Source organism: Diabrotica undecimpunctata, chromosome 2 (genome assembly GCF_040954645.1).
Source record: "Diabrotica undecimpunctata isolate CICGRU chromosome 2, icDiaUnde3, whole genome shotgun sequence".
Lineage (NCBI taxonomy): Eukaryota > Metazoa > Arthropoda > Insecta > Coleoptera > Chrysomelidae > Diabrotica > Diabrotica undecimpunctata.
The window spans coordinates 48966383-48994274 of record NC_092804.1 but is presented as its reverse complement, the minus strand read 5'-3'; the positions used below and the strand labels follow the sequence as shown (position 1 = coordinate 48994274).

The following is a 27892-nucleotide window of genomic DNA, read 5'->3' as shown; positions in this document are numbered from 1 at the left end:
GTAAATATATTTAATATTCGCCCATTTTACCTGCTGCTTTTCTGTTCTTCATTTTTTCAAGTATTTTACGTGTACATTTATATTAACTTTAGTAAGGGAGTAACTCCCCGTATATTTATATTAAGTTCTTCAATTGTGGTAATTTTTGATATTTCTGGTTCTAGCGTAGTTTCTTATTCCTCTGAATATAGCTTTTTTAGGTAGCCAATGCATGTACCCTTTTCTTGTGTTTTGATTCTATTAGTTACATTACCTCCGTTCTTTGACCTCTTATAAAGCGCCATATTTCCTTTTGTAGACCATAAAAATCATGTTCAAGTTCTGTCGAAAAGCGTTTCCAGCGATCCTTTTTTATTTTTATTATAAGTGCATATGTTTCGTTTATTATTATTTTGTAATTATGGTATGCCTCGTGTGTTTTGGTTGACATATATTTCAGGTAAACTTTTTGAAGTTATACTTCTATACGCGCGTTCGACGTTGGAAATTTGTACGGGAGTGAATCGGCAAAATCATTACATATGTAAGATATAGGTAAGAGAGAGACAGAAGATATATTTTTTCTCTCAAGAATAAAAATGTTCCTTTTGTAAATATATTTAATATATATAGATGGCAGAAGAAGCATCGGAAGAAGACGAATTTCATGGCTTAAAAACCTGAGAGAATGGTTTGGATGCAGCTCAAAACAACTATTTAGAGCTACTGTCTCAAAAATTAAAATAGCTATGATGATTGCCAACCTCCGTAGCGGAGATGGCACCTGAAGAAGAAGAATATTATTATTATTGTTTTATTAATATTATTATCATGGCAAATTAAACATATGCGTAAGTAAGTTATGTATATTGACATTTTTGAATACTTATGATTATTGCATTTTAATTTGTATTGTATTATTATATTGAATTATGTTGCAGTGTATTGTATTGTATTTTTTTATTAATTACAAAATAAACAATGAATTTAACTGCAGTGTATGTGTAAAAAAAATTTTTGCATTCAACTCCTTTCATAAATATATGAAAATAAAAATATACATTTTCATCAAAAATATATATTGATTCAATCCTTCATTTACTATACTCTTATTAAAGGTCAAATGATGTTTATATACAGCAAACTATGCACCATATACCTATATACCTAATTCTGTTTCTCTTTCTGCTATCTCTTACCTATAGCATTACATATGTAATGATTGTGCAGATTGACTCCCATATAAATTTGTAACGGCGAACGCGTGTATAGAAGTGTAACTTCTACCGGCAGTCCCACTGGACTGCCACACCAGTTTTTATAATGTATAAAACAGACGGTACATATCTTGGTTAACATCCAAGCATCCCTGGATTAAAACAGTGAATGTAAAAAGAGCATCTCGTGTAAGCTTTTACGAAATCCAAACAGCGTTTCCTTCCTCTCTCTCTCTCTCTCTCTCTCTCTATATATATATATACATATATATATATATATATATATATATATATATATATATATATATATATATATATATATATATATATATATATATATATATGTTAGTTTTGATATTTCCGCGGGAGCTGTATGTTATATCAATGGTATTCCGGGTTTAACTCCGCGTTAAATGTTGTTGGTTTTGATAAAAACCATTTTGACGACGTTTCGGCACGATCTCACTTGCCATTTTCAAGTCTCTCTGGATGGTCTGCCTCTTGTCGATGTTCGAGTGGAAGTGACGCTACGGGTGTTAGGCAGCTGGCTTTTGTAGTTACTGCGTGTTGCGCGCGCTCTTGTAATTGGTCCGGTGCGCAGGTCAGTGGGCGGGGTCTTGGTCGATTCCGTTCTTGCGTTATTCTTCGGGATAATTGTTTTCCATGTTTTGCCAAACATATATATATATATATATATATATATATATATATATGTATATATATATGTATATATATATATATATATATGTATATATATATATATATATATATATATATATATATATATATATATATATATATTGTGTAAGGTAATAAACGCCACATGTTTGTTATTTTTCTTCCAATAATTATTTGATTTCAATTTTTTTGAGTTTATTCATTTAATAACTTTCTCTTTTATTTGACTATTTTTCTTCTAAAAATAGTTGACGCTCAACTCTTCAATCAACTAAATATTCTGTTTAATCTTTCACTTATTTCGATTCTATTCGTCTTATAGGACCCCATATCTACTACATTGTATTCTATGTCACAGACATATATAAAATGTCTATGCCCTACCTCAAGTCGACAAAATATGTTTATCAGTTGGCAACTCCGTACTGTCATGTCAGTTTTCGCACCAATAAAAAGGGGAACTTGTTTTTATAACATTTTTCATCTACTTAACTGATGTCTTAGTGCATAAATTCATTTATATATTACATTTCTTATCTGGGGTGTGTACAACTCTTTCATATTTGTAGTTGATCATTTTTTTTACATATCTGCCTTTTTATAATTTTCTGTTTTTGACTTGTTTTATACATAATCTAATTTCCAAACCAAGCTTTTCTTTATAGTGATCTTTATTTAAATCATTTTAACTAATTATATTCATATCCTTGACATCAGCTACGTCCTTTCAGAACAATTGTTTTTTCTATGGCAAAGAAATACTTAAAACATATGCAGTCGCTAACACAAGGTTTCTCATTTTAGTTTTTTACACTAAATAAATTTTTCTTGTTCCCCTTTGTTGGGTGGAACTTTCTGAAGCATCGTAGTGCACCACACATTGGGTGACAAGTGCAGCAGCATAGCAGATACCATGCCAAACTCAATAGCTGCTTGAAACTACAACGGGTTCAGCTAAAATCCATCCAACCAGCATCTGCAGCCATCAGCAAGTTATCCTGTCAACTACATGAAGCCATAAGCATTAATTTCAAATTTGTGCAAAGCTATAGGCAGGATTTGCTTTGTTTTTATTTAATATTAAAACTTCATTTTATTTTTTAAAGTGCAATAAATATGATTAGTTAATATTATGTTTTATTTGTCCCAGTCAAGCTCATTTTTCAAATTTGTATTTACGATAAGACGTTCTCACACCTGAGAGACCGAGCTAGATGGAGCGAAAACAATTGGCTCCCAACTTTCAAAGGGTGGTTTTTAATGTATAGGAATATTGCAATTAAAATGTTACTAACATGATCCATCAAAAGAAAATGGAAAAAAAGAGTAATATAAAATTCTCGGAAAAACTGCAAAAAGATATATAAAAACATTGACAATCTAGTTGTTGACAAAATTGGTACAACGTTGGAGCTAATATATGAAATACCTAATCTCCATTAAAGATCGCCAAAAGAAATAGAAGCCCCGATCTTGTTCAGGGCAATAAACAATATATATATATATATATATATATATATATATATATATATATATATATATATATATATATATATATATATATATATTAAACTTATAAACCATTTTTAACTCATTTCTTCCTTTTTTCGACCGATTCATTATTAATTCTTAAAAATGTATCAACAAGACGATCTACATAGTCTTATTAATCGAACCATCGAGGAAAATCGTAACTAGAGTATATTCTGGACTTTGTATGTACTAATCTTGGTTGGAAATTAAACTACTTTATAAATCATAAATATTAGTGCTAGATTTTTTGACATTACGTATATAAAAGTTATATACTTAATGTGTATATAAAGGTTATTTGTAGACACACATTGTTGAAAATAAAATGGTAAACAACAATATTTTTCGCTGGAAGTAGCTAAAATCCCAAACCACGTCATTTTTATTCCCTAGACTGCTCTAAGTAGATTTTTTTTCGATGGCTTTATATTTATCTAAAAAGTACTATGTATGTTGGCATATCTAGTAATTCAATGTTTTTACCTATACTTATTTAATCACTATCACTAGAGCTTGAGTATTCTTGTATTACGAAAATCGAAATATTAGCCGGGCCCAAACAGATTTCGTAATAATTGTTAAAGTCCCTGAGATTTGTCTTCGATGTAGTGTAACAGTAATCCATAACAAGAACTTCTTTACACCTATTAAAAATAAGTTGATTAGTACACTAAAAAACATATGTATGATCGAAGTAAATAAATAACATTTTTTTACAAATATATATATATATATTATTTTTTGCCTCTTTTTGAAAATTATAAAAGAAGGCAAAAACGTTTTGAAAAATTGTAATTTTGTTGGATAAATTTTTAATAAAATAGTATACCATCATACACCAGAAGTTTTTACTTCTTTGCAAGTTTTTTAAAACTATGATATAGAGCCAACTACTGGGATTTTCATCTTTTGCTTTGAAAATAATATCAGCGGATTGACATAAAGCCAGAGACACATTATCTACAATTATATATACACATACATCACCGACACTTATACATAATATATACAACACACAATACATGAACAGAAAAACATTAACACGTAATTAATAAACACAAAATATATAAACAGACAAAAGAATCTGAATTTCATATCATCCTGAAGGTACAGGCATCACTCTCAGAATTGTCAACTAGAAGCATGGCTTATATGCCTAAACGATCGAGGCCAAGTAAGTTAACCGTCAGTTGTTAGAAAACAATAATAATCACCAAACAATTTTTGGAAGCGTAGATAGAAGAGATATTAGAATAATAAATAACTTATACAATGGTCAGGAAGCCGTAATATGTGTGGACAAACTGAAAACGGAAAAAATTAAAATCAGACGAGGAGTTAGACAGGGGTGTGTTTTATCACCATCCTTGTTTAATCCATATTCCAAAAATATATTCTTCTTCTTATGGTGCTCTATCCAATTAGTGGATATTGGCGACAATTCTGGCATACTCCTCTCGGTGTTGTATGGCTCTAAAGAGTGCATGGGCACCGAGGTTTATCCAATCCCTTATGTTTTTAAGCCATGAGTATTTCTTTCTTCCGATGCCCCGTTTTCCTTCTATCTTCCCTTCCATAATACGCTTTAAGAACTGGTACTTGGGATTTCGAAATATATGACCCTGATAAGCAGTTTTTCTTCTTTTTATTATTGGCAGCAATTCTCGTTCTCTGCCCATTCGATTTAATACTTCGACATTTGTTGTGTGATCTGCCCAGGGAATTTTAAGTAGTCTTCTAAATACCCACATTTCAAAGGTCTCCAATCGGTTCATCACATTGGCCTTTATGGTCCAGGTTTCTACACCATATAGCAGTATGGAGTAAATGTAACATTTTACAAAGCGATATCAAAGCGTTAAGTTAAGGCTGCTGTTGCTTAGCAAGGTTCTCATATTAGTAAATGCTGTTCTGGCTTGCTCAATCCTGCTACGTATCTCTATGTCTGAATCTAGATCTTCAGTTATCCAACTACCGAGATATCTGAACTTGGAGACCTTTTGGATGTTCTTCAAGCCCAGTCGTTCTCCTTCAGTGTTTATTCTACCTATTAGTCGTTGTAGCGCTTCTTGGCTATCAGCTATTATGACTGTATCATCAGCATAGCGAAGATTACTAATAGTCTGTCCGTTGATTTTGATTCCATCTTCAGTGTCACTTAAGGCTCTATCGAAAATTATTTCAGAGTAAAGATTAAAAAGGAGGGGTGACAGAACACAACCCTGTCGTACACCTTTTTCGATTGATGACATCAGTCCTACTCTCACAGATGCCACTTGATTCATATAAAGGTTCTTTATGATTTTAAGGTCATTGTCATTAATCGAACGTTCCTGGAGCAATCTTACTAATTCTGAATGATTAACACAATCGAACGCTTTCTTGTAATCTATAAAGCATAGGAAGACATCTTTTTGCTGATCTCTGCATTTCTGAAGTACGACAGTTAAGCTATAAAGTGCTTCTCTTGTGTCAAATCCTTGTCTGAAACCGAACTGTGTGGGGCTAATGTCTCTTTCACATCTGTTGTATATTCTTGTGTGAATTATCTTTAAGAATAGTTTTAGGACCTGGCTCCTATATATACTCCTCAATAATATATTCAGAAAAGCACTTTTAGATGAAATGATTGGTATAAAAATCAATGGTGAACCCGTATGTGATATCCGATATGCGGATAATACAATAGTAATAGCAGGGACAATCACTGATCTTCAAAGAATTTTGGATAAGGTTGTTGCAAAAAGTGAGGAGCTCGATCTGTCATTTCATAATATAAAGAAAACTAAGTTCATGTAATTACAAAGAAATATATTCCAAATATTAATCTCCGTATGAAGAAAGAAGTTATAGAACGAATACAAAACTATAGCTATTTGGAGACAAACATAAATGAATCAGTGTGACTATTCAAGCGAAACAAGAATAAGGACCGAAACAGCAAGAAGCGCATTCACACACATCAAACGAATACAATGTAGTGGAGACCTAAGCCTGTACGAAATAAAGAGTATGAATTTTGTGGTGTTATATCTTTCCGGTTCTGTTGTATGGTGCAGTCATGGACTCTTAATAAACGTTATCTGAATAAATTGGAAGCCTTTTAAATGTGGACAAACCGAAGAATTTTAAAAATATCTTGTACAGCAGTGAACAATGAAGTTATGCGCAAAATAAACAAAGGCAATGAAATATTGTATGTCAAAGTGAGAAAACTTCAATATTTGGAACATACAACATGCAATGAAAAAATGCAATGTAATGAAAAAATACAACATCCTGCAGTTGATAATGCAGAGCAAGATTCAAGGTAAATGCAGCATACGACGAAGAAGAATATCCTGGTTAAGAAATCTCAGAAAATAGTTCGGATGCAATTCAATACAATTTTTCCGTGCAGAAATCTTCAAAGATAAGGAGAGCAATGATGATCGCCAATCTCCGTGACGTAGAAGACACGTGAAGAAGATTAAGCATAAATAAATAAATATATACTATGATTGCATATAGTACATGTGCATTACCTAATTCAAGTTCATTATTCTGTTAGATCGTTTAATTATATGAAAAGAATAATCACGCCAGTCTTCACCTCTTCGGGTACAGTCGGCTCATGTCACTGAAGAGCTGCGACTGTTGTTTAATCACACCTCCAAATCTATGGTAAGATGTTTTTTTTTCTAAATATCGTAGGCCCGACCACCTACATACATTAGATCATCTATATGGACAAAAAGAGAAAATTCTGACCCATCAGTAAACAGAAAATTTCGCTAGTTTTCTAGAGATCATTGTAATTTGTTCCTGTAATCATGTTCTCTTGCTTAGTTTCGTCTTTAAACTTTATGCAGCATCGTTTACCTCGGATGTCTCGTAGATCCTTTACTTCTCAAATTAAAATAATGGTGGCACTTCTTAATCGCGGAGTAAAGTGAAACACTATTTCTTATTTTTGGACACTTTATTTTTGGTGCTATCAAAATTCGACGATTACCTCTAGCCGCCACATTCATGACGCCTACTGATATTTACTGTCGATGTAAAATGTGCAACAGTTCTATTGTCTACACTTGAGGAAACCGTAGGGATATTAGACATAGATCTCTGCGATTATTTATTTGTATGCATTTACAAATCATCCACAAATGGGGTAGCTCCCTTTAATCCATACTATGGTTTTTACTACAATTAATGCATGTTTTTACATTTTTATACAAAATACCTTCACTATGACTCCAAATCATACTTATTGGTTCAAGATGATAAAGATGTACCTGGTGGTCCAATAAGCCGATCTCCCGGCTATATATCAGAAACTATTCATGTTATAACTTTAGAAGAAAAAATTCCTTAGTAAAAGAGGCCAAGAGAAATCGCTGGAAATAACTTTCAAGTTTCTGGGTTAACCGCTAGGGGGCGTAACCTGTGAAGAAAAATTTGAAAACCAGTTTTTTGTGAAATATGCCCAGTTATACCAAGTGTTAAATAAGTAAACTAGAAAGAGGCCTAAATTCCGCACAAAGTTGTTCAATTACTTTTTTTTTATTTTTTCAAATAAAGGGTGCGAGAGAGTGGGAAGTATTTGTGGATAAATACCTATAACTTTGGTTTGGATCAACCGATTTTAACGAAATTAGTGTCATTAGAAAGAGTGTGGATGATTTAATTTACATCTACTATAAAACAATTGCATTTAGTTTTAATTGTCATGGGCAGAGGGTTCTTTTCGAATAGAAAAAATTAAAATTTGTTTTTCTTCAAAATGTTTAATGAAAACACCTTTTTATTGTAAATTATAATGGAACTGGATTAAATTCGTAACAAAATGGCGCAAACTGCATGTTGATAGCTTCTGTCGAACTCGAGATATGAATAAAAACGCATAGACATAAGTAAGTATAGTATTGACTCACCCTTTATTATAACTTAAAATTAAATATGTGAAAGATCATACAAATATATATATATATATATATATATATATATATATATATATATATATATATATATATATATATATACTCTACTACGTCGTTTAAAACAAGGACGATGAAAACTCCAATCATATCATACAATCTGCATTTGATAGGTATACTCATCACGAATTATTAGTACTGATAATTAATTACTAATACTACCAATATTAATATCTATTGAAAAAAGTGTAATCTTCAATTCGAATTATAATATAACACTTCTTAACAATGTTTTGACTACTGTCAATAAATAAACAATATGAACTCCCCGTCAAATTCATTGTCGTAGCCTACTTAGTTTCGAAAAACTATTTTTAATCATATGAAATAACAATGGTCAAAATAGGTATCCACATTAAGATTCTTCTGCTATAAAAAAATTGAAAGTACCTACTGACTTATTTTTTAATTTAATTTATAATACAGGGTGAGTCAATACTATACTTACTTATGTCATATCTCGAGTTCGACAAAAGCTATTAACATGCGGTTTGCGCCATTTTGTTACGAATTTAATCCAGTTCCATTATAATTTACAATAAATAGGTGTTTCCATTAAACATTTTGAAGAAAAACAAATTTTAATTTTTTCTATTCGAAAGTACCCTCTACCTATGACAATAAAAACTAAATGCAATTATTTTATAGTAGTTGTAAATTAATTCATCCACACTCTTTCTAATGACACTAATTTCGTTAAAATCGGTTGATCCAAACCAAAGTTATAGGTATTTATCCACAAATGCTTTCCCACTCTCCCCCACCCTTTATTTAAAAAAATAAAAAAAAGTATTTGAACAACTTTGTGCAGAATTTAGGCCTCTTTCTAGTTTACTTATTTAACACTTGATATAATTGGGCATATTTCCCAAAAAACTGGTTTTCAAGTTTTCTTCACCGGTTACGCCTTCTAGCGGTTAACCCAGAAACTTGAAAGTTATTTCCAGCGAATTCTCTTGGCCACTTTTACAAAGGAATTTTTTCTCCAGAAGTTATAACATGAATAGATTCTGATATATAGCCGTGAGATCGGCTTATTGGACCACCCGGTACATACGAACATTTCAATATTGCAGTATTAATCTTTAAAATCATGAATTTAATAAAATTTGAAACAAATCTCATATACTTATCCTAATGTACCACTTCAATTGATGCACATAATAAAATCATTAAATTGAACTAATATATTCCTCAAATATGTTAGAAGAATGTTAGAATTCTGTTACAATGCATTCATAATCATTTCTTACCTAGGAATATCATATTCTGGAATATCAACCTTCTCGTGAGCAGGTACCAGCCTGGTCTGTTCTTTGCTCTCTATGACGTCGAATGCGTCACTCTCAATACTCCACGTGAACAGAAAGTGGGCTGAAAAATGCTCGACAGTGGGATAAGGATTTTTTAAAGCACCTATTTTTATAATGGCACGGCAAATTATATGGCCGTTAATTGGACAAATCTGAAAAAAAAAAAATTAATAAAAATTGGTCCGCTAACAAATATTTTGATTGAACACTAAAATATTATCCTTACAATACACACGTAAATATAAGATAATGTAGTTACATTTGCAATCCTTTATTACTGTTATAGTCTTAACATATGTCACCAATAATCGCTCATTATTTTGTTACTATTATTAATAAAACACGAAAATATATTCTATTATTTTCGATATATCTCAGCTCAAACAAAAGGAGTTTTTTACCTCGTTCGTTTTTCCGTTAAGACGCCTGTTAGAAAAGCTTTTTCTTTCAGTATCTAAACACTCTTCGATATTACGTTACCGCCAATTCTCCTCTTCTCAATTTAAAAGTTATCATTTTTACGACCACAACTGGTCATGAATGTTTTGTTCTAGTACCAACCGCTTCGTTAATTCATTTCAAAAAACAAGTTTTTTGTCTACCAAGAATTAGGTTAGCATGTTTATTTGTTTTGGGAACTCGTAAAAGGACAATAAATCTTTTAGTTTTATTCTTTTATTATTCTGCAGTTTCTTCGTAAATGTATAGAAAAAGTGGCTTATTATAATCCACCGTTGAAACGTTTAAAGTTCTTTGAAGACGGTTGAAATTTGGCGGGTCGTTCTTTCCTATAAAACGTTGTATTGGAGCGACATTCAAAGACCCCCTTCTTAGTGTCTGTACCTGACAGTAGATACATACCGGCCTCTCAAAACTCCTTTCTAGGTTCTCATAAGAGACAGTCATCCCAGCGGCATTTAAGGACTACTTTTTCGGTTCCCGTGCCGGACAGTAAAATTTCAATTCACTTCGCGAATACACGCGCTCTACGTAAATTTTCGCACAGCAGAAAAATTAAAATTTTTAAATTAAAATATCTTTTGTAACAATGCAAAGTAAAATAAAATGCCTTTAAATTCACCAAGCATTATTATTACCATTTAGACTTAAAAAATTGTTTCGACGAAGGATTATTTAATCAAAGTCTACATACTTAGCCAGTTTCAACGTCTGGCCCGTTATTTGTGTTGTAGAAAGGAGACAATTCACAACAAATATATTTGTAGATCTTATTAGCTGTTTTTAGCATTTAGCAATATGAAAAAGCTCCTCATAAGCAGGGATTTGTCTCTTCCCCTAAAACTACGTCTAGTTAAGTGCTACATTTTTCCGATCTTACTGTATGGTGTGGAGGCCTGGACGCTGACGGAGACGCTCACGAGAAAACTAGAAGCATTGGAAATGTGGGTGTACCGACGCATTCTTCGTATATCCTGGACCGAACATGTCACCAACACAGAGGTAATCCAAAGAATCGGAAAGGAGAAAGAAATCGTGAATACAATTAAACAAAGAAAGCTTGAATATCTAGGCCACATATTGAGACACGATAAGTACCGTCTACTGTAATTGATTGTCCAGGGAAAAATAGACAGTAAGCGAGGGCCAGGCAGGAGAAGACACTCGTGGCTCCAAAATCTGAGGAAGTGGTTCGGGCTCACATCGGTCGAACTATTCAGAAGCGCCGCAAATAAGATCAGAATTGCCATGTTAATAGCCAACGTTCGCAACGGACAGGGCACTTGAAGAAGAAGAATTAGCTGTTTCCAGTTAGCATTCTCTAGCCTCTCCTACTCAATTCCTATCCTCATCTCCACGAAGTGCGGCTTGGGCTGCACAGGTGAACCCTGGAAAACCTGAGCAACCTTGCTGGAGATTGGGTAACCAACCCCAGTGGAAGGTAGGGTCAGGGCTGACGAGGAAGGGAGAAATGGTCCTCCGAAAAGGGGGTTGATGAGCAAGGTTAGCAGCCTACCTACTGTCAAAAAAAATCAATGCTCAGAGAACCGAAGAGAAGCCTGGAATTGCTCGGATACATAGATGACGAACCACGCAAGAAAAAGGACAAAGAGACCAAATAATCTACGAATTGGCACTTGGAACATCGCATCGTGGAACAAACGGGAACAGGAAGTTGTGCAGGAATTGGAGCTCCATAAAATTGATATATGTGCCCTGAACGAAACAAGGAAGTGCCAATAGAAACAAATTTATATCCCTGTACAGCGGAGTAGATAAAAGCAAACTGGCTCAGGCAGGAGTAGGCCTCTTAATGCACAATAAATATAGTAACAATATTCAAGAAATAAGATACATCAACGAACACATGATTCTGGTTTGCCTTAAACTTCACCAGACGATACTTAATATTATCACTGTATATGCACCGGATAACAGCAAAATCAAGGAAGACAAAGATGCTTTTATGAACAGCTGCAAGATCTACTGGACACCACAATAGCCGGTAGTAAAACAATAATTATCGGCGACCTAAACGCCAGAGTAGGCAACATACCTGTGGCTGGAGTTACACAAAGATTTAACGAAGAAACGCTCAAGTCAACGGAGAAAGACTTCCTTCCGCCAATGTAGGATCCGACCATGGCCTGGTACTAGGAAAAATAAATATAGCAATCACCACACAGGGCAAGCGAAATACAAAAGTAGAAGAAAAGTTAAACATAGAAAGCATAGAAGAAGAAGGGACACAAAACTTGTATAGAAACAGACTAACAGAAAAGCTAAACAGCCATAACCTAGAGACTAAAAAGAATATAGAAGAAACCTGGAAAATTATTAAAAAATGTATCCTACAAGCAGCAAAAGAAGCTTTAGGTAAACGAAAAGTTAAGAGAAATAAACGGGAATACAAAACTCTATGGTACGACGAAAGGGTGAAAGCACTAGCAAATGAAAAGAAACAAGCTTTCCTAACATACAAAGGAGTGAAGGCACCGGAGAAACGAGAAGACTACGTAAGAATCAGAAATAGAGTAAACCAAGAAATAGATAACATCAAAAAAGAACACTGGGAGAAATTTAACAAAGATATGAAATACGACCTCTATGGTTCCCAGAAAAAGGTGTGGAAGATATTAAGGAGACAAAAAACAGAAAAGAATGAATTTGTACGCATAGATAACATTACGGAGGAACAATGGACTGAGCATTTCACGAAATTAAAAGGAAAAGGAGAAGAAGAGAACAGAGAAAGAATCATTAACGAAACTCACAAGAGAGTACTAATATCAGAAGAAGAGCTACAAGAACGAATAAAAAAATTAAAAAACAGAAAAGCACCTGGTCCTGATAAGATAAACAATGAACTGCTAAAATATGGAGGAACAACACTACGCAAATGGCTCCTAAAATTATTCGTCGGTATAACAAATACCGGAGTAGTACCAGCGGAATGGAAGGAAAGTCTCCTGCTACCGATACTTAAAAAGGGAAACTCGAGAAATCCTGAAAATTATAGAGGCTGATGGTACATTAAAATTGTTAACGGCAGTCATAAAAGATAAAATCGAGGAAAAAGCGAACATGGCAGATGAACAGCAAGGCTTCCGGAAGAACCGCAGCACAATAGACGCAATTTTTATTATCAGACAAATAATAGAGAAGTCTATTGAATATGGAAAACCAGCATACATGTGCTTTGTAGATTTAAAAAGTGCTTTTTAGCCGTACGAAGAATAAGAAGATCTTATTAGAGTGTATTGCGGTTGTATAGTTAGTATCAACAAATTTGTGCATAATCTACAATGTGATATAAAAATTTAATTATACTTACATGTATAATTTTAATATCATAATCTTCACAGTGCATAAATTCCAACTGTGCTTCGGAACAAAGTTTCTGAGCCCTACGCTGAACGAATTGTTCACAGTCAAAAGATCTCTGTGTCACAATCAGGTGTATTTCGTTTACTTGATCTACTTTGAAGTCCGGTACGACATCTAAATGTTGATCGGTGAGATTTTGCGCCAACAGAGGTATTTCTATAGGGATATTATAATCATCTAAAAGAAAAAAAGAACATTACCAATTTTCCGAACAACATAATTTATTTAACAAGGAAAGTGAATTCCTGGGCTGGCTCTATACCAGGAATAACAAAAAAATTTTATCTAAAAAAATTTCTTTATAAAAGGTTCTTATTATTAGTATTCTCTTAGTGGCTAAGCGCATGTACTAGGGAGCCAATTTTACCATACCGTCAAATTAAATATATCAATATTAATTCTTAAATTATTAAATTAAACATATCAATTATAGCTTTTATAAAGGAATTATTTTAATAAATATTTTTTATAATTTATCTGGTTACGTTTATGTTGAAATTGTGGGATAAAATATAAAATTGCGTAACATAATCCTGGTGACACGTAAATATTAATTAATTAATCACGCAGGATCTGTCGAAAAGCAGACCATAATCTACATTTTCCATAGGAGTCTATTTTTTTTTGCTGGATTCATTTCAGGATGTACCTTGTATCAATAATCACGATATGCGCCAGTCAAAGACCTTGTGCTTAATTTTTTATTTAACACAAACTGAAAAAATCGAAAATTTTTGTCTTTTGCGGCCATATTTTTAGGTTATAAAAGGTAAAGGTTTCGTTTTTCAATTTTACATATTTAACTAAATAGAAATTGAAAATTTAATGTTTATTGTTTAAAAAATAGTATTAATTGGGAAAAAAAAAGTGCAACAAATTGAGTTTTTCCTATTAACTTAAAGTCCAAATGTTTTCGGACCCTTAAACATAATTTACAGCCTTCATATTCTAAAACGTATGCTAAATTTTGTTAGGATCGGTTTAATAGTTTTTGAATAATACTTTTTCAATCCAGGGCCAGCAAAAATATTGCAAATTTTCAAAATTATGCTGTACCCAAAATAAACACTTTAAACAGTCAGTCGAATTCTTTTTACATACAAAAAAAGGATTATTCTTTCAAACGCACTTTAAAAAATTAAAATCAGGAAACTAATAGAAAACTCTCTTCTCAACATCTCTTCATTATGTAATTTGCAAGTTTAGAAACAACAACTGCATACAAAGAAAATGCGATTATTGAAAATATCATATTTGAAATTCTTGTCTTCTGGGAAATTTTTATGAAATTTTACATATTATTATATTCGGTAGGTCTGGAAATAGGTCATAATATATTTTTCATACCCCTAGACCGAATTTTATGAAATTTTATATGTATATCCCATAGGTCTGAGAATCGGTTTTAATCTATTTGTCATACCCCTAAGGGGTAAGGGTGGTTCACTCCAAACATTTGTTTTCTAATTTTTGGACAATATTTTTGTTTTTATTTTTTTTATGATGTGGCATTCAAAAATACATACAGCCCTTAATTTTCTCCCTTTTATCACTAACCCCTATTTTTAATAGCTATATTAGTATCGCAGAGTTAGTTGCCATACTTATCCAAAACCAATTTATCGATTTTTATGAAATTTTACATATATATTCGGAACTCTTAAGAATAGATCGTAATATATTTTTCATACCCCTAAGTGATAAGGGTGGTCCAACCTTAACATTTTTTAAAAATATTTTGGATAACATTTTTATTTTTTTATGATGTGGTATTAAACAATACATACGCCCTTAATGTTTACCCTTCTATCACTAACACCATTTTTTAATAGCCATGTTAGTTAGTTGCCATACTCCTTGGAAACGGCTTGACCGATTTGAAAATTGAAATTGAATATACAAATCTTAATTTTCTTCCAAGCAAGTTGTTTTCCTTCAAATCAGTTGACACAGTCATAAATAAGAATGACGTAGTCAACTATCGTACAGAGTTTTTGTTGAACACAAAAACTTGTTTGCAGAATTAACTTAAAGTTTCCGTGTTTCGTGCACAGAAAATTATTAAAATTATTAATTTATTATTTAAAATTAAGCACAAAGTTTGCTACTGGTGCGTATCGTGATTATTGATACAAGGTACATCCTGAAGTGATTGTCCTGAAATGTCCAATTCAAAACAAATCCCGTCTGGTAGTCCAGTCGTCTGACTTTTGAACTTTAAAAATCATACGAACAAGCTGAATTTTGATGAGAATGTCAATTTTGGGACACCAAAAAAAGTTTACCACTTTTACTCCAAGGCTTCCTCCTAAAACCTCCACTCGTAGGTGGAAAAAAACAGAAAAAATCGATTTACCAAGAATCTGTACTCCTTAGAAAAAATGTTTCAAATACAGAATGTAGCTGAGATAATTTTGAACAAAAACGTTTATTAGAATTTTTTTGTAGAATTAATCGTTCTCTCAGAAACGACACTTGAAGCGACCGGTGATTCTCAATGTCAGGCACGCTCGTGAAATCAATTTTAAATAAAATTTGTATCAATTTGACGGTCAACATTCGATATCTTTTGATAAGATTGTCCTATGGACAAAAATTAAAATGCGTTTTAAAGGTGAAAAGTGTAGCTTTCTTATAAAATTTTTGTATATTGCCGCAAATGAAGTAAGTTCCTAGAAAGGTGTTAAATAAATAAATGTTTAGCGATTTTTACCATTTTTTATGATTTTTATGAGATCAAAAATATTTAGTAATTCCATTGACCGGTGCCTATGGAATTTTTATTATTAGAGGCCAGTCTTCAAAACATATAGCCTGAAATTTCGATTTTGAGTTATTGAGATCGCATATCACAGGAAATGCTTCCACGAAAAGAATATTAGGTGGAATTTGTAGCTGAAGTTGTGTCCTTACGAAAAACGTACTTGTGTAATCAAAAGAAGCAGTTAAACGTTTGTAATGTGAAAGTTTAAATTTAGAATTTTTAGGCATATTTCAAATGCCTCACATTTGCAGCTAAATCTCAAAACCAAAATTTCAAGCTATATGTTTTGAAGAATGACATCTAATAATGACAATTCCATAGTGACCGATCAATAGAAATGATAAATATTATTGATCCCATGAGAATAGCAAAAAATGGTAAAAATCGCTAAACGTTTATTTATTTAACACCTTTATAGAAACTGTCTTCATTTGCAGCAAAATCCAAAAATTGCATACAAAAACTGCTTTCTTCAGCTTTAAAACGCATTTTGATTTTTGTCAATAGGAAACTCAGGTCAAAAGAGTTGATACAAAATTTTATTTAAAATTGATTTCGCGCGCGTACCTGACTTTGAAAATCACCTGTTGCTTTAAGCGTTGTTTTTAAGAGAACCGTTCATTCTACAGCTAATAAACATTTTTGTTCAAAATTATCTTAGCTACATTTTTTATTCGAAAATTTTTTTTCTATGGCGTACACATTCTTGGTAAAACGGCTTTTTCTGTTTTTTCTCCATTAACATTATTAACAAAATTCAGCTTGTTCGTACGATTTTTAGAGGTTCAGTGGTATTTTCATCTCTGACGACTGGAATATGGACTAAGAATAAAATATAGTCATTTGATCCTGTTTTAGGGAAAAAAGATTAACGGCAGTTAATCAGTTACAGAAAACATCAACTTTGGCGAGGTTGCAGCTGATTTCGCGAATGACGTGTTTTGGCATCGAGTCACATTGGCGCAACGATGGGAAACTCGGCATTCATAAATTGGCGAGTCTGTAAGGCGTTCTTCATTATTAACTGCTATTCAGACAGACTTGTGTTCACCATAGTTTCGTTGCCGTAAATTACTCTAAAGATAAAATAACTACATTTTAAAATTGTTTTAAAACCTGAACTACCAAACTTCTCCATAATTGTTGTTTGCTGTAATATAATCATTGTTTCTCATAGGGGGTATGACCGAGACTAAAAATATTTAACTGTGAGCAAATATTATTTAAAGCATAACTTTCTCATCACACGCTACGGAACGGTGGATCGCACTGAGGTGTAAAAAAATTAAAACCGACTCTAAAAACTGTCGCAAGTTTCACTGGCTTTATTGGCGTTACACAACGCGCGACCACACACTACATGGAGTAGTAAACACAGTGTCATACGTGTTTATTAATAAAATAAATTACTATTTACTATTTTTGATGGGAATAAGTCACAATTTAAATTTAAAATAAGTTTGTTTTTATATATTTTATAAAATAAAATACAATCGAATTCAATACTATCGAATCGATTATCGAATTCAATCGATTATTGAATCTAATTGATTATCGAATCGAAATTGAATCAAATATCGAAACAAATAGATTATCGAATTGAATCGATTATAGAATCGATTATCGAATCAAACCGAATCTAATCGATTATCGAATCTAATCGGATTGAATCGAATGGATTATCCAATCAAATCGAAGCTATTATCAAATCGAATCGATTATTGGATGAAGTCGATTATCGAATCGAATAGAAGTAAAATAGAATAAAATAAAACCATCGCTCATCGCTTAGAAGATAACAGTACTATGCTTCCTCTCCTCGGTCACCCCCGGAGTGCCACATCCCGTTTTTTATGTACTATTAATTAAACAAAAGTAAAATATATATTTTGCTTACCTCTACTCTGTCCTGACACCAGAGATCCATTTTCAAAATCACCATTTGAATATCTCCGGACAACTTTCTTTATCCATTTGGGTGTCTCAGATTTCGGATCTACTATTAACAGTCCTGAATTATTAAACCTATTATCACCTGAGGTAGACAAATTACTGGACGTTCTCATAATCAGCCTTGAATCAGAATCCGAGCAGTCACTGTCCAAACTAGGAGAATAAACGTAAAATTTCCTAGCAGATTCTTTAGGACTTATGGGAGACTTGGAATGGTGTGGGGAATTGCGCAAAGAAGGACAGTATAGATTTCGAGCACCACTGGGGGAGAACTGACCATTCTTAGATTTGGGTGATTGCATGGGAGATCTTAAGCCACTAGATCTGGGACTCAAGAAAATGGAATTGAAATCCGGCGATTTTATACAACGATTTTGTGATCTGTACAGATACCTACGTTCGCGGCGTAATGAGTTAAATGGTACAATATTTTCACTATTGTCTTCTGAGAACTCATATTTCTTTTCCGCCAATCGCTTTTTTCTGAACGAACTAATTTTTTCATATTTCTCATTCTCTTCAATAAACTCATATGCTTTCTCTGCGATTTTCTTATCTATTTTTGATTTTTCTAAAGATTTCTGAGTAGTTGAACTTTGAGGTACTGAGAATAAGTACTCTTTACTATTGGTTTGTAACCTTTTTACTCTGGGATCTACAATATTTTGAACTAAAGTATTATGATAGCTTTTACCGGTAACATTCAAAGGTTCACAACTTATGTTTAGTTCGTGAAAAGGTTTGTTACATTCGTTGGATTCCAAGTCATATTCACTAAAGTCTTCTAGTATGGCATCTACTACACTACTTGTACCGAAATGTTCACTAGGGGTTTCTGATACCTCACTTAAGGTGTCGTTAAATGTATGTGTGGGAGTATTTGTTAAGAGTTTGTCATCGTCTTTTGTTAAATTAAGTAATGAAACAGTTAGCTGAGGGGGTTCTGAGGTTGAAACGTTTAATATATGTATATGGTGACCAGTATTAATAACCAAGTGATTAGGATAGGCTAAGGAAATGCTGGGATCAAAAATGGGCGTTGGCTGGGACATGGAAAACATGTAATGTACTATGAATCCGTGTTTGATGCACCAACCTTGATTTATCGATTCTGAAAAGAAAAACAATCTAATGAAATTGTTAATGGATTTAAAATGTTATAACTATGTAGATACACTTAACCGCAAAAGTTTGGCATTACCAAAAATTTTGCTCATTTTGATAGTTGATTTTTTCGTGAACAGATTATCGGATTCCGCCATTTTTTTATTATTTTAGATTTTTTCTTTGGTATTTACATTGTTGGGTAAATGTTTTCCTAAAACTTTTTTGGGTTTATACTGGGTGGAAGAAAAAAAAGGTTGTACAGTAGGCGGTACTGTAGTAGATCAGTGCGAAGCTTTATACTTTGTTTTCTGTATTTTTAAATAATATTTTTAAAATTAAATAAAATAATTGTATTATTTACTTATTATTTTAATTACACGTGTAATTTTAATAAACACGTGGTGAACCTTTAGATGATTAAAATAAACATATGATTCAAATAAAGAAAAAAACTATGAAACATTTCGAAAATCAAAAGAACAAATTATGGTCAGTTTTGATTTATAATATTTTGCACATGAATTATTGATGAAATATTGATTTATAATATTTAGGGGAGCTTCTCTATCATACAGAAGATGTATTACATCTTTGAGTCTTACTCTGTCAAACGCTTTCTTTAGGTCAATCAGACACACTCTAGTGATTTCTCAGTAATTTGATTTATAACGAATATTACATCTGTACACGATCTACCACCACGAAAACCGTGTTGTTCATCTGCTAAACTTATCCTCTGATTTATTAGCACTTGTAAAATTTTAGCTGTAAGCTTTAGCGTAGTATTTAACAAGTTTATACCTCTGTAGTTTTCTGGCTGTGTTTTATCTCCTTTTTTGAATAGTAGAATTAGTTTCCTGGTTCTCCATTCTTCCGGTATTTTATTGTGTTTTATTATTTTATTAATTAATGTTGTTAATTGTTCTGTCATTGCTGCTCCACAATATTTTAGTAATTCGTTTGGTATCTCGTCTTGACCTGCTGCTTTTCTGTTCTTCAGGATCTGTTCTATTAGGTTCTATTAATTCCTTTACCTCCGATCTTTGACCTCGTGTGAAGCGCCATATTTCCTTTTGCAGACAGTAAAATCATGTTCCATTTCTTTCGGTTCTCCATAAATCCAAGGTCCAGAAGGAGATTCAATTTCTGGGAATTTTGTAATGGGCGGGAGCCATTTCATGTATGGATTTTGGAGCCAATTCGTGTAGGATTAAAGTGGTTTTATAGAGTTCGGGAGCCAGTTAAGGTGCGTCGCTGTATAATAGAGAAGTTCCCCTAAATATTATAAAAACTATCGAAAACATCTACCAAAACAACAAAATGGAAGTCGGAATAGATGGACAACTTAAAGAACCTATGCTCTTCAATTTGATCACGGATGAAATCATCAAAAGCGTTAACAAAGGAAGAGGATACAGAATGGGAAACAAAGAAATAAAAATAGTCTGTTACGTAGATGACGCAATATTAATAGCCCAAGACGAAGATAGTCTGCAACGACTGGTCCACAGATTTAACATAAGAGCAAAAGAATTTAATATGACAATCTCATCTCAGAAAACTAAACCAATAGTAGTCAGCAAAGAACCAACCAGATGTAAAATAGAAATTAATGGCATCAGTATTGTTCAAGTAATGGAAATAAAATACCTGGGAATTACACTGTCTAGCTATAGACATGAACAAAGAAGTGAGAGATCAAGTAAAAAAAGCAAATAGACTGGCAAGATGCCTTAATAACACTATATGGCGAAACAGACACATAAATACTGAGATCAAGTCAAGAATTTATAAAGCCAGTGTAAGACCAATAATAACATATGCCTCAGAATCAAGACCCGACACAGCCACAACAAAAGGCTACTGGAAACGGCAGAGATGCGAGTACTGAGAAGAATTACAGGAAATACGCTAAGAGATCGGAAGAGAAGTGAAGACATTAGAAGAAAATGTAACGTACAGTGTATAAATGAATGGACACAAAATAGAAAAAAAGAATGGAATAACCACATAAGCTGAATGGAGGAGACCCGTGTCGTCAATATATATATATATATATATATATATATATATATATATATATATATATATATATATATATATATATATATATATTATATATCGTGGCTTAACACCCCACACGGGGTTACGCCGCTTAAGCTCTCTAGATCTAAATTTTTCCTGTTATTTTTCTCCACTGTTTCCTATCTCTGGTTTTTCTCTCCATTGCCGTACGCCCGCCCTGTTGAGATCATTTGTTATTTGTGTCGTCAAAATAGCAAGAGATAAGTCACCAATCGACAGAAGAAGTATCGGAAGACCGCGCAAAATATGGAGTGACAACCTTCCATAGAGGTATTAATCCGCCCATGAACAAGCAGAATTGCTTTTAAAGAGGAGGAAGAAGAAGAAGATAAGGTGCGAAAGGAACGAAGTATTCAAAGAAACAAAATTTCTGTAATGTACCTTTCGGTCTTTAAAAAGTCTCCACGTAAAAACACCAAATCTGTTCTTGCTGCCCAGGAAATTCCACGTATCTCTTTTGTTGCACGGTGTATACTGCTTATCTGGTCGATGATTGACTCTTAAGCGTCGATCAGAACTATTATTAGAAGTAGAGGAGGAAACACGCGATATTAGTTTACGTTTTTTCTATCTGTTTTTAAAGTTTTGTTACTTGTTGTTATTTTTATTGTTAGTTTAGTATTGTTTCAGTTAAAATACATGTTAAAGAATACAACCCTCTATTTGCTTTGTTTTTAAAGATATCAGGAAAATTAAAAAAAAAACAAAATGTTCACAAAACATGAGACTACAACCCTTATACCTTGTCTTTCCTATAGGGTGTCTCAAACTTGCATACGAAAAACATTTTTTTCTTCTATCCGGTATACGCCCGAAAGAGAAGTTTGAGTATACCTTTGCCAAACGGTGTAAATACTAAAGAAAAAGTGTAAAGTAATAATAAAATAAAATTAGCGGAACTGTTAATCCGTTTACGAGAAAATCAACTATCCAAATGAGCATAATTTTTGGTGGTGTAATACTTTTGCGGTTAAGTTTATTTTATATATGATGTCGCTGGTATATCACATAGTGTAGGTAATGATTTATTAATGAAAAGTAGGACAACGATATAATTCCAGTAAATTGTGAATGTAAATAACTAACAGTACACAATACTCAGCTGAATCAATAATATACTATAATATACTATTACCACTTTTAAAACTACAAAACTACAATTATTAAAACATTGAGACCTGTGTACTTATATTTTACCATGTCATATAATGGGTGCATATGCAGAGGAACTGAGGAAATTAATAAGATATACTACCTGACATTCAAAATGCAACACTCAATAAACATTATAATAAAATGCGTACATATAGTGTATCCATTGATTAAAATTTTCGTGACAATTGAAGTAGTCCATAACCTTAAATTCAGTAATAAATTTGAGCTCCCATTTGGTAATGCACTCCTCTACTATGTGATACATGCTTAGAATGAAGTGATTGATGTCTTCCTGCGGTATAGAAGACCACACATACTGAATCTCATTCCGAAGGTGCAGTATGTAAACTCAGAGTTATGGAAGTACCATTAAATGACCATTGACAGAGAAATACTAAAATGACAGCATGGCCAAAATGGAGTTTAATAGTTTTCACAGATAGGGCATTATAACAGGTTCAGAGATAATATGAATGTAATGCCGGGCCTTCATGTTTCTTTTAAAAAATGTCCTGTTACTGATTCCAGTCATCCCATTCTCAACACCACTGCAGCCTTGCTTCCATATCTCTTTGGTTAATGGCAAGTTGATGAGTGGTCAGTAGGACTGAAAATCAAAAGACCTTATTTGCCTGGTCTCATACTGAGTTGTTATCCTGTAGCAGCCAGTCATTCATTGCAAATTGATCTAGTGATGTTGAAGAGGTCCTTAAGAGCATTTGTTCTTATTAGGCGTTCTTCACGGTAACTGGTTTTGTGAACTGCTCCATTACCTCAATGATGTCGATGTCTGTGTTGTTCTGTCCAAGTATTCCAAAATTGAATTACAGTAGCCACATTCTTACTAACTCCATTATCGATTTCCCAAAGAGCCATTCCAGCTCCTCCCATCCCTTTTATTTTCCTTTTAAATTTACCTAATTGAACAATGTTTTGAGGGCAGTATCAAGAAGAAAACTCACTAAAAGTCAAACTGTCAAAGAATAGCAATGCCAAAAAGTGTGATCTTTTTAAGTTACAAGCAACAGCTACTAGATTCCTTTTCAGATTATTACGAAACTTTAATCCTTTAATGCACCCTATGAAGTCAGTTATAGGTATTGCTATACTCGTTAAAACATTAATACTTCAGATATAAATGAAATGTGGTGGTCGATTGGTATTTTAAAATATGAACTTACCATCTGTCTGTGAGAAATTCTTGGAGCAATGTCTACAATTTTTTGGTGCTGGCAAGGTTAATATTGATATATGAACTAGATCTGGATTTGTAGCTCTGAAAGACCAAGAAAAAAATTTAGATTAGATCATACTAGAGACTAATATATTAGTTCAGATATATGTATAATTTTCATTTTCTGTATTATGTTATATTTACTATCCAGTTGAACTGCATCAAATTTGGGTACACCAAGCTCTTGACTTCCTCTATGAAGTTGTATGAGTTTTAATGAGGTTTGTCTCCTGAACCCCCAAATCTGCTGCTTATAATTGGAGGCGTTCATCAAGATTGGTGATGTGGTTCACTGACGTGGTATTTTTGTGTGAGTTAGTGCTAAGAAGGTGGGAACTGGATTTGTGGATGGAGCGGATATTTTATTATTATTGAGAAGAGGTTTCTATGTGGAAAGCAACTGGATGCTGTCATGTTTTATTGGGACAATTTTGACATGTTTAGATCTCAATGGATTCTCTGATAATTCTTCGTTTATAGAAACGGATGAGGAGAATCTTCAAAATCAATCTTATGAACTTTATGGAGATAATGCTGGCCTCGGGCTGAATTGTCTTTGTAAAAAATGACACCAACATTGCATGATAGCATTAAAAATCGCAAAAAAGCGTTGATCAAAGCTACATTTCTGTAGTACCCCCTACTGTACCGTTTATAATAGACTCCACATTAAAGAGCTTAATAATCATCTTCTTTTAATGCACTTTGGCTTGTTATACAACACTGTTTTGGTAGAGCTATCAAATCAGCGAAGTTAATTTTAAAATATAGAACTATTTAAAATTTGAACACAATGTTATACTTACGTTAGTCCATAACACACAAGTTTATACAAATCTCTTGGGAATTGCATAAACATTACTTTATCTAGTACGTCAGATGAGCCTTTAAGGTGCTTAAAAATTTTATGTTTTGATATAAAGTGAAGCTTCTGCCCAGGAACAAATCTCCATATATATAAATCATATTCATAATTCGTATTAAAACTAAGAGGGCCCAAATCCTCACACATCTTTTCAGTGTAGCTTACAAAGTACTGACCACACATTGTAAATCCCATATATATGTGGTTGCTGAAAGATAATAAATTTATGACATTGGTGTAAACAATACTATACTCATTTAAGAACTAGCATATCTATAAAAAACAAATCAAAATTATTACTAAACTAACCATTGCATACAATTGATTTTTGAAAACAAGTATTAATCCTCTGTATGTTGTAAAGGTACATTGTCAACAGTGGAAGTATAGATTGATTATTGTTTCGTGGAGTATAACCATTGTAACTCAATACTTTTCATAGATGTTTCAATTCTTCTCCAAAATATTTACAGTGCAGATTCTAAATGTGCCGGTGGGAGATGGCTTCTATGCGCTGTATTATAGTTGATTTATGAGAGAAAGTTTTCAAAATAATGAAATAACAAATAATAATATAAAATTTGTTATTTCATTATTTCGAAAACTTTTTCTCTCATACACCAACTATAATACAACGCATAAAAGCCATCTCCCACCGGCATGTTTAGAATCTGTGCACTGTAGGTACACATATTCGGGTAGCACAATATATTAAGGTATTTACTCTTTTGTTTAAGATGGTGATTAGAGTTGTTCAAATAAGGAGTGTTTTGTGAGTTCTCGGTATACTCTCTGTCCAAGTTTTCCAGAAAAAGCTTGTAATGTATTCTAGGAACTAATGTATTATAATGTCTCATCAACAAGACCATAGTAAATAATGAAACCATGTCGAAATTTGTTTAAATATCATTCAGTCATAGTGTAATCTCCAATTTTTCAATAAAATCTGTAGAATCTTTGACACAGGTATTAGACAAGCTGATAGATATTTCGCAACACCAGAAGTGAATTTTAATGTTATAGTTCTTAGATTTAAGAATGAAAATGACATTCTCGTTATCAACAGATTAAATTAAAATCATTTTGTCAGCATTTATCTGCTCTTTTTTCCAGACTTAAATCTGGAATGGTTACAGATTTCCGAAGTCATTGAGCAGGTTGCTATAGCAATTGATACTGATATAAACTGCTCTTTGTTGGAATCAAAACTTTAGTATAAGTACACTTAACTTTCTCAGAAACATTAGACAACCTTGCCTTAAGTCTGTCCAATTTTCTACTGCATATTATTCATGACTTATATTGGAGCCATTCCATGTGACAGTATAGGGCAGTTAATGCCACACTAACAGCCTGCGTTCAGATCTTGTATATCTGCAGCTTTTTTAACTGGTTCCAACAGAATCACTTCCTAATTGCAGACAATAGTTTTATGAATTTAGTTTTAAAAAAAAGATTCTGAAACAAGTGATGCCCCAATATTATTTAGTACCAACAATTGTACACCCACCTATTTGCATCACCCTTAGACAAGATCTAACTGTTAAGACTTTCTTAACTTTTAAGGAATTTTAAATTTGCAAGTTATGACAAAATTGAACTATTTCAAGATCAGTTTAATTGGGATCTTTTATTTAAGGATAGAACACTTTAAAACAAACACAAAATAAGTTATTATAGGTGTAAAAAAGAAAAACAGTGCAGGATATGATGGCATCCCTATCAATATATTTTTGTCTTCCTGATAATGTTCTCACAATCTTGGCCGAAGCTACATACCAATCTTTTAAATCAGGAGTTTTCAGTGACTGCAGGAAATTAGCTACACAAATTATCTGCATAAATAAAAAATAAATTAACTTTGAAGACCAAATGACTTCTATACTTTTCATTGTAAAAAATAATTGAAAAACTGTATAAAAATAAAACATTGTTTCTCCTTAATAAACATGATTTACTCTTGATAAGTCAGTTTGAATTACATGAAAAATAAAACTCCAATGACATAATTTTCAACCTCCTATAATAATTCTACTTAGCTATATGAGAAAAATATGGCAACAGTTATATTTTGCAATATAAAGAAAGCATTTGCGTATGTAAATCATGAAATTTTCCCAAAAAATTAGAAATATATGGATATTCCTCTAGATTCTTTAAGGATCTGTTATAATTTTTTTTATTAACTTTATTAAGTATTAACCAGTATTTTATTGCTTAACTTGCTGATTATTTCTAGTTATTTAAAACTTTTATCAGTTGCTTATAGTTCATCAGCAATTTAATGATGCTTTCTGTGTGTTCTTGGACTCATGGCTATTTTGTTTTATTGGTATTTAACCTCATTAAATTTTTGTTGTATCTGTGTATGTAAACATATAAATTATTTGGCAGATTATATCTGCATACTCTTAGAAAAAAAATTTATTCAATATGAGAGAGTAATAAAGAATAAATTGAATGAAAAAACATCAGTAAATAATTGGAAGATATAGGTATTTAATCTAATAATCATTATTAGCAAGAAATGGTCAGGAAATTCTTCATATCACACGGTTACTTCATTTCTTAGGGCAGTTTATTAGACTACAACTACACTTATTAATGCTGGAAAGAATGTCAATACTTACAAATATTCTGGATCATTTAATAATGAGCTTAGTGCAAATCTACATTTGGGATGAATATCATTTAACACCCTTTCAGTCTTAGCTTTGGGATTATTGGCAAACCGACCATATAACTAAAACATAATAAACATTATTATGTACATAAGTAATTTGGAGGTTAAGAATTGTTTCTACCTGTCTATTAAATACATTATTAACTAAATTCCTGGTTTTTTCCTGTTTAATTGTAGGGGTAAGGGTATTATCCCTTTTTTCACTAAAACAATCATCCCATGCTATTGAAAATTGGGAATCATCAGAAAAATTATCAACTAAATCTTCTGACAGCACTGACGCCATGTTGTTTACTTTTCCATCTTTATTTCCATTATAATGGGCACAGATTATACATGTCTAAAACACAGGATCCAAATCTGAAAAAAATTTATATAATGCCTGGACAGGTACACTACAAAAGGAAAGTGAGAAACATGATTGGTCCATTTCAATTGTCAAATAAAAGAATATCACCAATATTAGCTACGAAAGATGGAAACGAATAAAATATTTTAAGTAGC

The 27892-nt window shown here is 32.5% G+C and overlaps 1 protein-coding gene across 1 annotated transcript; it reads right to left on the bottom strand.

Annotated features, from left to right (window-relative positions):
• Nucleotides 1-2014: 2014 nt before the first annotated feature.
• Nucleotides 2015-27892, bottom strand: LOC140434510 (uncharacterized). The gene is made up of 8 exons (XM_072522833.1): nucleotides 27510-27892; nucleotides 27336-27448; nucleotides 24647-24913; nucleotides 23788-23882; nucleotides 18204-19370; nucleotides 13490-13719; nucleotides 9637-9848; nucleotides 2015-4051 (listed from the first exon to the last, which is right to left on the bottom strand). Exons 1-8 carry the CDS (start codon nucleotides 27672-27674, stop codon nucleotides 3901-3903), a joined length of 2400 nt encoding a protein of 799 aa, XP_072378934.1. The 5' UTR covers nucleotides 27675-27892; the 3' UTR covers nucleotides 2015-3900.